Here is a 14,415-nt window from a genome sequence, read left to right as displayed (position 1 = left end):
CCCCCTCCGACTTACTCCCCTTCATTCTTCCCCTCCTTGGATTTTCAACTATCTTTAGTTTTTGCTTACAAAATGCAGAATTTTCAAACATTAGAGAAATATATACTGGAATAGAGTTCTGTGTAATTCTACCCATCAAAGAGAACAATGTTACCAATCTGTTTTCCTACTGTTTTCCAAATTTATGGACAAACTGTTGTGTTAAATAAAATGAAATGAATTTCAAAGTTATTACATTTATGGTAGATTTTTGTTGTTTTTCAATGAACAGACGCTAAAAATACAAATACTAACATTAGGAGATCCACGTATTATTGAAGTCCCTATGGGTCCCTATACTTAGACCAGGAATTTCTGCTTTTGCATAAAAATTACAGCAGCTGCTGCCAAAGTTTTGTTCCTGTCTGCACCGAGGCAGCACATGCAGTTACACCTTCCAAGGGGGCGGTTCTGGAGGGTCAGGCGCTCGTTGGTGTCGGTAGTGATTGGCAGCCACCGCCTCCCGCACAACCGCGGCGTTTTGATAAACAACTGGACTCCCGCCTGCAGTCGGTAGCCGGGGGAGGAGCTTGGGGGTGGGGCCGGGGCGCTTGATGTGGGTGGGGTTCGAAGAGGCTTCCTATTGGTGGTTAGCGAAGTGCGGGGACCTGAGAATCCTGATTGGTTTAGTCCCCTATCCGTCAGGGGACCGACGACCTCTGTCTGGCCGGGCCGCGCCTCTCCGCGGCGCGCTCCTCCTGTCGTCGGTGGATGCCCGCTCCGAGCTGCAGGGCGCGTGCGCGCGCGGCCCCACGCCACGGTGGATCCTGCCCGCTTTGCGGCGCACGCTCGCAGTCAGTGGGTGAGCGGGGAGCCGCGGAGGTCACCGCGGGGAGGCGGGGCGGGGGCAGCATGGCAGCCTCCTTACGGCTCCGTGGAGCCGCCTCCGGCCTCCGGTATTGGAGCCGCCGGCAGCACCCGGCAGCGGCCAGCCTTGCAGCGGGTAAGGACCTCGCGCCTTCTCCCCCCGTCCCTCCTCCGACTACCCGCCTCTCGCGCCCTGACGGCCGAAGACGTGTTTTCACGGGAGGCGCTGCGGTCGGGTCGAGGCTTAAAACCCCCAATTTTGGCTGGTCCCAAGGCCTGGCCTCTTCTGCGGTTCCCTCTCGCACAGCTGGTGCTTCCCTCCGCCCCGCCCCCGTTAACCCTGTCCGGGATCCAGATGAATGGCTTTCAGCGTCTTTTTCGGGACTTAGGAAGGGGTGGGAAGAGCTTGGGGTAAGGGAGGAATATTGGGCTCCGGGGCGTGCTTCTTTGGAGTTAGGGCTCCGAGGGCAAATTGGAGGGCCCAACTCCAGGGGCGACCCGGCACCTATGCCTGCGACTCCTAGGTTTACAGCGCTGGCTGACCTTTCAGCGCCCCCAGGGATGCACCCTGGTGGGCGTGCCATCGGGCAGTGGGGCTTGGTTTTTGTTTTACCACCTTAATCGCGTAGGATGGTCTTCCACAAGTGGTCGTCTGTACAAACCATTGGACAAGTCATTCCAGTAAAGTTTTAAATCGCCCTTGACCCGCAGAACTTGCCTCCTCCGCCCCCTCTTTGTAACTGTGCTACCTGAAGATGGCACTTCTGTCAGATTGTTAACCAAGGCACTTTCAGCGTCCTCAAAACTGTGGCCTGAAGCTATCCTGTTCCTCCCCGCATACCGTTATAAGTTATGGAAGCCCCCCATCGACTTAGGAAGAGGCAGTTTTTAGATCCACAGAGATCTAATCTTTGTCATTTTTCCAATGAAGAACCTGAGGCCCCTTGGCTGAATGAATCAGGGTATCTCATCAGGATCTAGAAGGTAGTTCTTGATTCTTCCTCATTCCTGCAGTTGCTACTACACCAGCATTCCTCTTTAATTGAAATATTGGTTGATTTATGGGGACATTGGCATTGTCTTTTTGTAAAAGTTTGAGAGTTGTAACAATGCACTATTGAGCAGTTTCATACTCAGAATTTTTTAAATACCTTGGCATTAATATTTTTCTGATGACGTAAAAAAAAACAAACAAACAGCCACGCTGGGAATTTCGTGCTTAATAGCTTCCCTTCTTCCCCACTCAGTAATACCTAAGCAGAAGAGTGAGTTTCCTCTACTGGCTTAGGCTCCATGTGATGCAAGAGAACAGATGTCTGCTACACAATCACAGTAAAAAGATACAAACTCACAGATTCTACTAAACCAGTTTTCACATGAATGTGCTATTGTTTCAGTGTTGATTAGCCAGGGAAGACATCTGTGCTATTTAGAGGTTTTACAAGGTGTTCTAATGATATTTTAATGAACCTTGGATGTACCCATTAGAATTATGAAAGTAATCTTTCAATTCATGCTGGAAGGGCCTGAGGCCTAAGACTATCGTAGTTGCCTCTCAATGGGAGGAGCCTACCTCAGAGTGCTGGTTAGACTACTTTCGCATATAATCTTGTTCTTTGGGTTCTTTGACCCAAAGATGTATGGATATAGATTTATGATAAATTTTAAATATTTCATTTTGTGATGATTGCTTAAAACACTTCAACAATTGTTTTTACTTGGTGGAATTGTTTAGATGTTTCTGTGAATTTTAGTTTACTAAATTTACTTTTGCATTAACTTTTTGGCATTGGAGTCTTAAAAAATAAAAAAAAATTACATGCAAATCTAGAGTTAGGGACTGAAAGAACCATGTTCAAATAGTAACATTATTTAGTTTTCTGAATTCTGTGGGGTATTTGTCTCCATCATATGTTTAGGTTGTTTATATCATATGGATGATACTATTATAAAGATCCATACAAATATTTACTAAAAAAAGAGCGAGAGAGAGAGAAACCTAAGGGTTGCTGGTTAATAGCATACCTTAATTTTAAAAATATTAAAAGCATCAAAAAGGAAAAATAAAAGAAATATTAAACTCCACATATATTACTATTTCATCACCATTTGTAAAAAGTTTTGTATTTTATCTTAAAAGGTAATTAGATTTAGTTTAGACTTCTTTAAACTGACAAGAAAAAATCTACAATTATAGGCCCTTTGTATTCATTGTGACTCATCAATATGTACATGGAAAAATAATTTGTATCACATCATGTTAAAATGACCACCCAACCAAAGGTGGGATGGGAAAATTAACCAGAATCATGTACAGAAATGGGAATAACATTTTTATGGCCCTTTTTGTGTATATGAAACCTACTTTCAAAGCAATGCATAGTATAAATAAAATACATAAAAGAAAGAAAGAAAAGTAAATAAATAAAATACGTGGCAATTTTTTTCCTTAACATTAGCCTCTAGGGTTGCACATGAAGCTCTGAAAAGCTGCATATGGTCCTCGGACCAAAAGTTGACCTTAGACTTGTGAGATTACATAAGGAGAATATTTATTTCTGAAATAACTTGACTCAAGTTACCCTTAGTTTGGTAATTCTTAATATTAAAGCAGATAGAATACAGATGACATAATATTATGTAATAAAATAGGATAAAATTTGTGTATACAGTATAATCTCAATATAATGAGAAAATGTACTTAAAAGACTGGCAGGGCTATGCAAAATGCTAATAGTGATGATTTTTGTGTAGTGAGATTAACTTTTTCCCTTATGATGACATATTTTCCAGTTTTCTACAATTTTTGCACTTTGATATTTAGAGTAGCCTGGTTTTTGGTAACACTACATGTTACCAAGATATGGATAACTTTGCCCCTGTCTCATTGGAGAAAAAGGACATAACCTATAAACTTACACCTATAGATTTAGAATTTAATTTTGCCAAATTTTCAAGCTAGTTTCTTTACCAGTCAACCGGTGTCACCTTTGTATTGTGTTGACTGATTTCCTGTCTGCTTGATTTTAGGTATCATCTGATTCTATTTCTGCACATTAATTGTGGGGCTTACTTAAAGGAAAATGTATTAAGTTTGAAAGCTTTTAGTGTAATAATTCTATTATACTTATTTGAATTTCTGCCTCTTTGGGAGCATATTCTATATTGTCCAAGCACTCCTGATGCTTCACCTTAAAAAGAGCTCTATTTCTTCAGATAGAGAGCATCCTTTAAAATACGCTGTATTCCTTTTTCTAACACTCTGGCTCTTCTTACCTTCTAGACAAAATGGGCATTTTGCATAGGACTACACAAGTACCCCCGTACTGCTTCTTGACTACTGATAGTAAAAGTAGTAAATACTTAATGACCTATCATGTGCCAGGCACTCCTCGGCACTTGACGTATATTATCTCAAGGAGTCATTAAGTATCTTTAAGTAACCTGAAGTAGTGACTCTTCTTGATAAAACTTAACGTCTAGGGAAGTTAAGTAACTTGTTAGTTCAGGGGCATACATCTAAGAAGTGACCTTGCCTTGAAAGGAACCTAGGTCTTGTATATGGCCATCTTTCAGAGAAGTTCTTAAATATTATCACCATCAGTAAAAACTCTCTTCTCTCTTGACATTAAATCATCTAATTATACTACCCTTTCTCTGTCTTTGCCACAAGCAAAAATGAAATGAACAGCTGAGCCTAAACTGAGCCCATCATTAAAAGACTTTATCTTCATTGATTTTCATATTGGCCCACCCAAAGCTGGACCTCAACTTTAACAACATCAGCACTCTACTTCCAAGATCTCATTGCTAGGAATTGCTATACTGCCAATATTTCAAAAGCTGAACTAGACTTCTGGTTTGTTTGTTTTTTTTAATTTTTATTTTATTTATTTATTTGGCAGATAGCACAAGTAGGCAGAGTGGCAGGCGGAGGGAGAGGGAGAAGCAGGCTCTGCTGAGAGATACAATGAAATATTATGCAGATGTTCAAAAGAATGTGTTATCTAGAAGTATAATGAAAAAAATCTCCAGGATAGGTTATTAAGTGAAAAAAAGCAAGATGAAGAGCATTATATGTAATAACATATGGTATATAAGGAAAAGAATATATATGCATTAACTTTTACTGATTTCTGTAAGAATACATAAGAAACAGTAGTTACATCTAGAGAGTTGGACTGGTGGGTCAGAGTTAAAGAAAAGACTTTTTTATAACCTTTTGAGTTTTTACCGTGTGCATATAACTTTTTTTTTTGACAAAGAAGGAATTCTTTTTTTTTTTTTAAAGATTTTATTTATTTATTTGACACACAGAGCAAGAGAGAGAGAGAGAGAGAGGGAGAGAGCACAAGCAGGGGGAGCGGCAGGCAGAGGGAGAAGCAGGCTTCCCGCTGAGCAGGGAGCCCGATGTGGGGCTCGATCCCAGGACCCTGGGATCATGGCCTGAGCTGAAGGCAGCAGTTCGACCAACTGAGCCACCCAGGTGCCCCTGCATATAACTTTTGTAACTACTTTTATAATAAGATAAAATACATGAATTGGCACACAGTGAGTGTTTACTAATGTTACACGAGTGAATGACTAGGGAGAGCTTTCATCAAGTTGACATATGGTGATAAGTCAGTTCTGAAGCAATCACAGAGTAAAGATGGTGATAAAGTGGATCCACAACCATTAACATTGCAGGTTGACTCTCCAATATCCTTCCTCCCAGACCCAGAGGCAAGTTCCAAATAGCCTACACCAATCATGGTCATGCTGTCTTCTCTGCCCCTGACAGATTCCATAGACTGGCAGCCTTAAGTAAACGATGTGGAAATGCTGTGGGTAATCTGAATATGTAATAAGGAATGAACTAGAGATTAATAAAAGGATTGTATCTAATCCCCAAATTTCCTTGACTATCAGTGGTAACATTACTTAAGTGGCAGCCAGGAGGAACATAGACCACAGACAACAGAAGCTACCCAGAATAAGAGCAGGAAGTGGAGAAACGCTATCAAAGGCATCACTAAAATTCCTGATTATAAATAAGTCTGAAGTCTGAGCTGGAGACAGATAAACCTAGAGAGGGACTTAATGAAATGAGAAAGCAGAAAAGTATGTCTGTGTATTTGCCGGGGGGGCGGGGATAGGGGGTCAAAGGACCAAGTGTAATGATGATGATATACAGCACATCGGTTAACAAAACGGGGGCAGGGGGTGGTGTAATACTAACCAGAAGGCTAGGGGTGCCTGGGTGGCTCAGTGGGTTAAGTGGCTGCCTTCGTCTCAGGTCGTGATCCTGGGGTCCTGGGATCAAGCCCCACGTGGGACTCCCTGGTCAGTGGGGAGTCTCCTTCTTCCTCTCCTTGTGCCCCTCCGCTCCACTCCTGCACCCTCTCTCTCTCAAATAAATAAATCCTTTTTAAGAAAAAAATAAAGCATACAATTTGATGAGTTTTGACATATGTCTATACTTGTGAAACCATCACCACAATCAGGATTGTGAACATATCCAACATGCCTCCAAATTTCTTCCTGCCCCTTCATATACACAAATATTTGTGATTATGTATTTTTACACTGGATATAGATTCCTACCTTGACAGTTGTTGTTTCAGTACTTTAAAGATGATGCTCTGCTGTGTTCTCAGTTGCTTTGTTTCTGACAGGAAATCTGCCTTATCTTTGCTCGTCTGCATATAATGTCTTTCTCTGGCTGCTTTTGAGCATTTTGATTATGATGTGTCTTGGTATAGTTGTGTTTATGTTTCCTGTGTTGGGGTTCATTGAGCTTGTAGTATGGTGGGGCGGTTTATAGTTTTCATCAAATTTGGACATTTTGGGCTGTTATTTCTTCATGTATTTTTTTTTGTCTCTACTTCTCACTTCTCTCATTTGATAACTCCAGTGACATGTGTATCTGGCTAGTTGAAGCTGTCTCACAGCTCACTAATGTTCTTTTTATTCTTTAGGTTGTTCTCTCTCTGCATGTTGTTTTGGATAGTTTCCATTGCTATGTCTTTAAGAGCACTATTCCTTTCTTCTGCATTATCTATTCTGCTTTTAATCCAGTGTGATTTTCGTCTTACATATGTTCGTTTTCATCTTATGAAATTCAATTTCGGGTCTTTTTTGTGTTTTTCATATCTCTACTTTCGGAACATACAGACTACAGTTATTATAGCTTTTAATATCCTTGTCCCAGGCGCCTGGGTGGCTCAGTTGGTTAAGCGACTGCCTTTGGCTCAGGTCATGATCCTGGAGTCCCGGGATCAAGTCCTGCATCGGGCTCCCTGCTCAGCGGGGAGTCTGCTTCTCCCTCTGACCCTCGTCCCTCTCATGCACTCTCTCTATCCTTCTCTCTCTCTCAATAAATAAATAAAAATCTTTAAAAAAAATGATATCCTTGTCCCCTAATTTTAACATCTTTGTCGGTTTAGAGTTGGTCTCTTCTCCTTTTTGACCTCTAAATGCTGATGTTCCCTTGGGCTTTGTTCTTCAGTCTCTTTTACTCTCATTTGGCAATTTTATCAACTGCCACAATTTCAGTTCTCACCTTAAAGCAGATTGTTGCCAAATATGTGTCTTTTTTTCTCATCCTATCTTTGAGATGATCATAATTGGTTATAATATTTCTAAGTCTGTGGGACATCTTTCAGCTCACTGACAGTTCACAGTTACTTTATTTAAAATGGAGAGAGCTCTCTTTCTTGATTTCTCCACTTAGGTTATTGATAGCACTATTTTCTTGCTGTCATCTTTGATCTTTCCCTTATTTTAGCCCAGAATCCAATCTATTGCTATGTCCTTTTACTTCTGCCTTTGAAATTTTTCGTATCTGTCTTTTCTAAGGCCACCACCTTTTATTAACTATGACCTTAATTGTGAACTGAATGTTTTGCCCCCCTCTTTTATATGTTGAAATCCTAACCCCCACTGTGATGGTATTAGGAGGTGAGGCCTTTGGGAAGTAATTAGATTATGAGGGTGGAACCCTCACAAATGGGATTAGTATCCTTATAAAAAGAGAGGAGAACTTACCCTCTTGTTCTCTGCTCTCCGCCATGTGAGAGTATAAGAAGATGACCATATACAAGCCAGGAAGTGGGTTCTCACCAGACACTGGATCTGTTGCCACCTTGATCTTCGATTTCCCAGCTCCCAGAGGCGGGAGATATAAATGTTTGCTGTTTAAGCCACTCAGACTGTGGTATATTTGTTATAGCAGCTCAAATAGACAAAGAGAGACCTATGGTAGTATTACTGTTACTTTTATATTAGTCTTTATATTAGTCTCAGTGGTTTATTTTTATTGTTAGTCTTGCCAGAGGAGACATCTAGAAAAATGTTGCTAAGGCTGTTGATGTCAAAGAGATTGCTGCCTGTGGCAGTACCTCTTCCTTACAAAATATAGTCAAATTGTTTAGCATGCTTTCCAGTCTTCCACGTTATGGTTTTCTTTTCTTTTCTTTTCTTTTTTCTTTTTTTCTTTAGATCTGTCCATCCATGTTAGAGAGAGAGAGCACCCAGTGGGGAGTGGCAGAGAGAGATGGAGAGAGAGAATCTCAAGCAGATTCCCTGCTGAGTGTGGAGCCTGTCGCGGGCTCCATCCCTAGACCCTGAGATCATCACCTGAGCTGAAATCAAGAGTTGGATGCTTAACCGACTAAGTCACCCAGGCACCCCACATTGTTTCTTTCAGTCTTAATTCATGTTGTTTTGTTTCTTTGTGGATCCTCTAGGAAGAATGAAGGGCAGTGTCATATAGTGGTTAAAAGTGAAGAACCTAGAGTCATATTGGCTGGATTTGAATCTTGGCATTGCAGTTTACTATAGTCTTGGGCATTTTATTTAAATTCACTAAGTGCCCAGGCTGTCTGCTGAAAGGAGGCTTAATGATAGAATATGATGACAGTGCTATTTATAAAGTGCTTAGTAAGTATCTGGCATGTAGTAAAATTGCCAAAAATAATTTTTACTGTTATATATTTTTTCTTGGCTTTCCTATTTCCTTGCATATACTCATATTCTTTTTTATATGGAGTTCCCTTCCTTCCTGCTCTCCTTCCCATTTGAAATCCTAGAATACTCAGGTCATGTGCTACCTTCTTTAAGTGCTTAAACCAGATGAATTCTCCTTTATGTCAGCATTGTTTTTTATACTTATATTCAATTTTATTGTATTAGTATTTGTGTACATAGTTTATTTCCTCTTGGATTTTAAGCTTGTTGACAGCAAGGACTGTATGTCATTGTGTCTTCTGTGGCATCTGGCACGGTACATAATAGTTGTTTCATATTTGTTGAATGTGTGAATGAATTGTGGTTCTACCTTGCCATACTTACTGTTTGACCTAGAGTCAAACAGTAGACCTAGAGTTGCTTGTTAAATTAACTGTTTTTAAATCACCATCGTCATAATTTCTAATGATTTTAGTTAAATGATACCTTTCCAAGCTTAATACCATACTCTGGTACAATAGTTATTAGCATCATCATTAGTTATTAGTGCTAGAATTCTTTTACAAAGTATGCTTCTCATTCTGTTTAATATCATAACATTTCAATTAGGTGTCATTTCTCTGTCATTGAACCCCTTGTGGACCAGAAAGTCAGACACAGGAATCCTATTATACCCATGGTGTTAAACTTAACACTGGTAAGGTGATGTTGCACAAGATTGACACCCATATTTAATGGAAATGTTAGAGTCAGTCATCAAGTTAAAAGGAATTAAATATGCTTCTAACCCAAGAAGACCTCTGTTTCTTTTTTTTAAGATTTTATTTTAAGTAATCTTTACACCCAACATGGGGCTCAGATTCACAACCCTGAGATCAAGAGTTGCATGTTTCACCGACTGAGCCAGCCAGGCACCCCAGAAGACCTCTATTTCTTTTCTTTTTAAAATTCAGTTAATTAACATATAATGTATTATTTGTTACAGGAGTACAGGTCTGTGATTCATTAGCCTTATATAACATCCAGAGCTCACATACAACACATACCATCCCCAGTGTCCATGGGGGTGTCACCCACTTACCGCATCCCTCCATCCCCTCCCTCCAGCAACCCTCAGTTTGTTTCCTATGATTAAGAGTCTCTTATGGTTTGTCTCTCTCAAGACCTCTATTTCTTAAGTTTTAGGGCTTCAAATAATTTGCTTTTAGGAAATCTGATTGCATTTCAATTAAATTTAAGGAAGAGCAGGGATCCATCAGTTGAGAGCATCTGAAACTTAAAAGGGTGACTGTGATTAGTTGGTGCAGTACACAGTTTTATAACTGGAGTCCTTGAAAGACAAAGGAAAAATAAAGCTTTCAATGGCAGGGGAAAGGGCAAGTGGAGTTATTCTTTCAGTAGACTGGGAGCTTTTCGAGGGCAAGGACTGTATTTATCTTGCTTATGTCTATCTCTGGCTCTGTCATAGTACTTCATGCAGTAAATACTTGTTGAGTGGAGTTCTAAATCTAGAAATGAAGAAACTGTGTTTAAGGTTATTTTCATGGCAGTGCAAAGTCCCTTTGCTCTCTCTTGCAAAAAGCATTACTTTGCGTTGTGTGCCCCAGTACGATTTCAAAAAGGCCTTCGGTGAAAAAGAAGAAAATCAAACAAAACCTGCTTACAGCTTTCTTAAAAACAATTCCTTTTCTGTAAATGGAAATGCCTCTTCTCTGAAAGTGCATGGAGTTATTAGCCCAAGGCACTGAAACTATTACCCTTGCCATTTAAAGCCTATGGAAGCATCCCCGTCTTCTCCCCTACAATGCAATTTATAAAATGGTGACTTAGTTGATTTAACATTTTACTAAGATGTTTTTTATACCACTGGAGGGGATGATTTCTATAAATGTGGGGGTGGGAAGGTAAAAAGCTTTTCCATTTTTGTACCTTGTCCAAGATACATGTTTTATGGAATATTTTCGGTTTGTCATACACATTATTAAAGGAGATAATATAGATATGAAGAATCTAGAGTACTTCACATAATAGGTAAAGTACATATTTTAGAAATGATAACATTTTTAAATTTACTGTTAAAAATGGTAAAGGGATATTACAGAGGTAGAAACAGGAGAGATTGCTTAAAATTGTATAGTTGTTTCCTGCAGAACTAAATAATTAGATGTTTGTCTGTACATGGTTGATGTCTTTAAATGTGATTAGATCATTAGTTTAAAACTAGCTTTTTTATTTTTTTAAATTTTTTATTGTTATGTTAATCACCATATATTACATCTAAAACTAGCATTTTAAGGGTTTTTTTAAAAATAGAAAACATCTCAGTAGCAGTTGACTTACTAATATTGAATGAATGTTTACAATAAGAAATGTCACTGCCCCTACTGAAAGTAATTTATTGAAATCAGTGTGTTCTAGGTCAATGGCTTCTAAGACTCCAGTTGGATTCATTGGACTGGGCAACATGGGGAATCCAATGGCAAAAAACCTCATGAAACATGGCTATCCACTCATTATTTATGATGTGTTCCCTGATGCATGCAAAGAGTTTCAAGATGCAGGTGAACAGGTAAGTCCTTTTCTTTAGATTTGTTCTAGATTTTGATGTTTAAAAATGTGACAACTGAGGAGTATACCCAATGGAATTATAAACCTATTTCACTGTTAATTTTATGCATGTTATATATTTGTTGTTTTATATATATATACAAGTGTATATATATGTATTGTTATTGTTTTTTTTTAATATCTTATCTATTTATTCATTTATTTAAGAGAGAGAATGAGATAGCGAGAGTACATGAGAGGGGGGGAGGGTCAGAGGGAGAAGCAGACTCCCTGTTCAGCAGGGAGCCGGATGCGGGACTCGATCCCGGGACTCCAGGATCATGACCCGAGCCGAAGGCAGTCGCCCAACCAACTGAGCCACCCAGGCGCCCTGTATTGTTATTGTTAACTTTCATCCAACATCTATCTGCAACAAAGATTGAGGCGATCTATTCTTTGGCAGGTGACTGGGAACATTTCCCAGGTTAGGTCATAGTGCTTGCTTTGGCTATGTATCAGTTTTCTGAGACAGTAACTTTACTGATTGTGCTGTGAAAGCAGGTAGTTTGGTGGAAATAGCTTTTCATCTTATTGAGAGGCACAATTTGTCTTAGGACAAGAATAGGCTTAGGGATAGGAAACTTAGTTTGAATCCCAACTTAGATACTCACCTGCTTTCTTACTGAGGGCACGTTATTTCACCTCAGCTGTTTTCCTCATCTGTAAATGGGAATGATGACAACCTGTGTCATTAGATTATGAGGCTTCAATGAGAATATATGTGAATGTACTTCACAAATATTGTATGGCAGTACTTTGTGAGTAAATATGTTATTGGCCATAAAGCAGGAGACAACCTAGCAACACTGTATGCCATAATGAAGTACAGAGCTGAGTTATGACATATCTCTAGTGTTTTGTTCTTAGGCTGTCATTGTTGTTTCAAGAATTTTTGGACTAGAGTATATCCTGTTAGGTGATAACATCTACTGGTCAGTTCCTGTTTGGATTTGTTAAACTTTATCAATAACTCACATGACAGGAGATGATGTATTAGTAACCGAATTTAGAGTTTTGTTTTTTTGAGATGTGAAGGAAATTCTGTGCAAGTTGTAGGGTAGAAAGTAAGGGCTGAATGTTATCCCAGAATTGGGAGAGTACTAAATATTTCCTAAGAAATATAGAAAAAAGTGAGAGAAAAAAATAAAATTAAACAGCCCACTTCTGGATGATAGACTTGAAGTAAATACTAAGAAACATAATGCCTATGTAAAGAGCAGGTTTAAGTTTCTAGGGATTTCTACTTTAGGGTAGAATTCTACTTTAGGGTAGAATTTCTGAATACCTCCTGTATGTCTAGCAGTCCACCTAGTGCTATGGAGAATAGAACAGGTTGAGTTGGATGTGGCAGGGTGTCAGGTGTGTCTCAGGTGGCAAGACTAAATAATAGTACAAGGAAGTTTCTATTAAAATTGCATTTTGACTATAATAAAGTACTGAAGCGGTTTTTTTGGGGGGGAAGTAATTATTAAGTGTTAAGAGTCATTTATTTCTCAGAGGAACTATAAAAATATTGTGTATAATCTTTGCTCACCTCCAAACAGAAATGGTATAGTCTGAAATGAATGTTGTAGAGACAGGATCTCTCAGATTCCTAAATAGAAATGAGAAGATTCTAGGACATAGATTCAGTTACTGGATTTTCCTTTTCCTTGAGACATATAAGTGGGTATGAGGAAGGAAAAAAGATGGATTCTGGGTCGCTGCTCCTCCCAGATTAGTGAATGGTAAAGACTTGTCTTAGCTTCTCTTCTGCAGTTCCCATCCCTACCCCCAGCACATGGTGGGAAAAGTTCTGTGGATGGTTCACACTGAGGCAACAGCCTGGAAGAGAGAATCCTCTTTTCCCACATCTTCTCTTCCCCACATCTCTGGTTCCTCTGTGACCTTGACTCTGTGAGGTCCTCTGAGTATTGATTATAACAGCAGTGGAGGGTAAGGGAATGTGAAACAGATGAATGAAGGGAGAAGGATAAAGGGTAAGAAAGCTTTGGGCCTGAGGGGAAGTCTCATGCCATAATAAAATGAAAACATTTGTTAAATACTCTATGCTGGCAGCCTAAAAAAACGTTTTGAATGGTGGCATTGTCGTTTGAACAAGTGTGATTTCCTAAGAGCACTATTTTAAAAAGTAACAATTTGGATGAATAAGTTCTGATATATTAAAATGTCAGCATTATTATTTCATAGCTATAAAATGTTGGGTAAAAGAAAAAAATGAGTTTCAATCTACTAACAGCAAAGACCAGACTTAGAATGGGACGGAAAAATGTAGGTGTATGAAACCATGAAACTTCTTGCCATTGTGCACAATAGTGCAGTGAAGCATTTAAGGGTTCAACAATTGAGTTTTTGTGTTGACACTTCCATTTTAAGGACAGGTGTCCCCCCTTTCTCCCAACATTACTATGTCAGGTGAAGCTGATAAAATGGCTGCCAAAGAAAACGAGTTTTTTTCCCCCAACGATGCCATAGACTGGCTAGTTGATTTCTAATGTTGACTGTGCTTTCAGTGAGAAATTTTCAGGGAGAGAAAGTACCAAAATAGAGATACCTGGTTCTAAAGATCTTTGGATATTTCCTTGAAGAAGCGCTTTTTTTTTTTTTTAAAGCAAAAGGTGGGGATTTATTGTTTCTTGTAACTGAAAAGTTGGGGAGTGGTCTGACCCAAGGCACAGCTGAATTTTGGGCACAGATGTAATCAGATTCTTTTCTGTCTTCCTCTTGTCTCTGCTTTGCTCCGAGGCTCCTACCTCCCCTCAAGGTACATGATAGCCACCTGCAGTTCCAGGTGAAGAAATGCTTTAGAAAGTTCCACCCCTGGAGGTCTTCTTTAAGCCCAATCTAGTAGTAGAACATATTACATGGATTATGAAGGAAATAAAAACTTTGACATGTTAAAAATGTTTGACATGCTTGATAGTATTTAATCAATTTATGTATGCCTTTAAATTTTAACCTATTCTAGGGGTATCTGGCTGGCTCAGGTAGAGCATGTGACTCTTGATCTTG

The 14,415-nt window shown here is 39.4% G+C and overlaps 1 protein-coding gene across 1 annotated transcript in view; it reads left to right on the top strand.

Moving 5' to 3' along the window:
- The first annotated feature begins 737 nt into the window (after positions 1–737).
- Positions 738–14,415, top strand: part of HIBADH (3-hydroxyisobutyrate dehydrogenase) — a 104,593-nt gene continuing 90,915 nt past the window's right edge. Inside the window, exons 1-2 of the mRNA XM_025873068.2 lie at positions 738–982; positions 11,205–11,365. Coding sequence (XP_025728853.1) covers positions 751–982; positions 11,205–11,365 — 393 coding nt within the window. The 5' untranslated portion in view covers positions 738–750. The remainder of the gene's footprint in view (positions 983–11,204; positions 11,366–14,415) is intronic.

This window comes from Callorhinus ursinus, unplaced genomic scaffold (assembly GCF_003265705.2).
Source record: "Callorhinus ursinus isolate GAN/ISIS: 27379988/994484 unplaced genomic scaffold, GSC_fseal_2.0 scaffold12, whole genome shotgun sequence".
Classification (NCBI taxonomy): Eukaryota; Metazoa; Chordata; class Mammalia; order Carnivora; family Otariidae; genus Callorhinus; species Callorhinus ursinus.
Note: the sequence above shows the minus strand (reverse complement) of the source record. Positions and strands in the feature narration are given on the sequence as shown.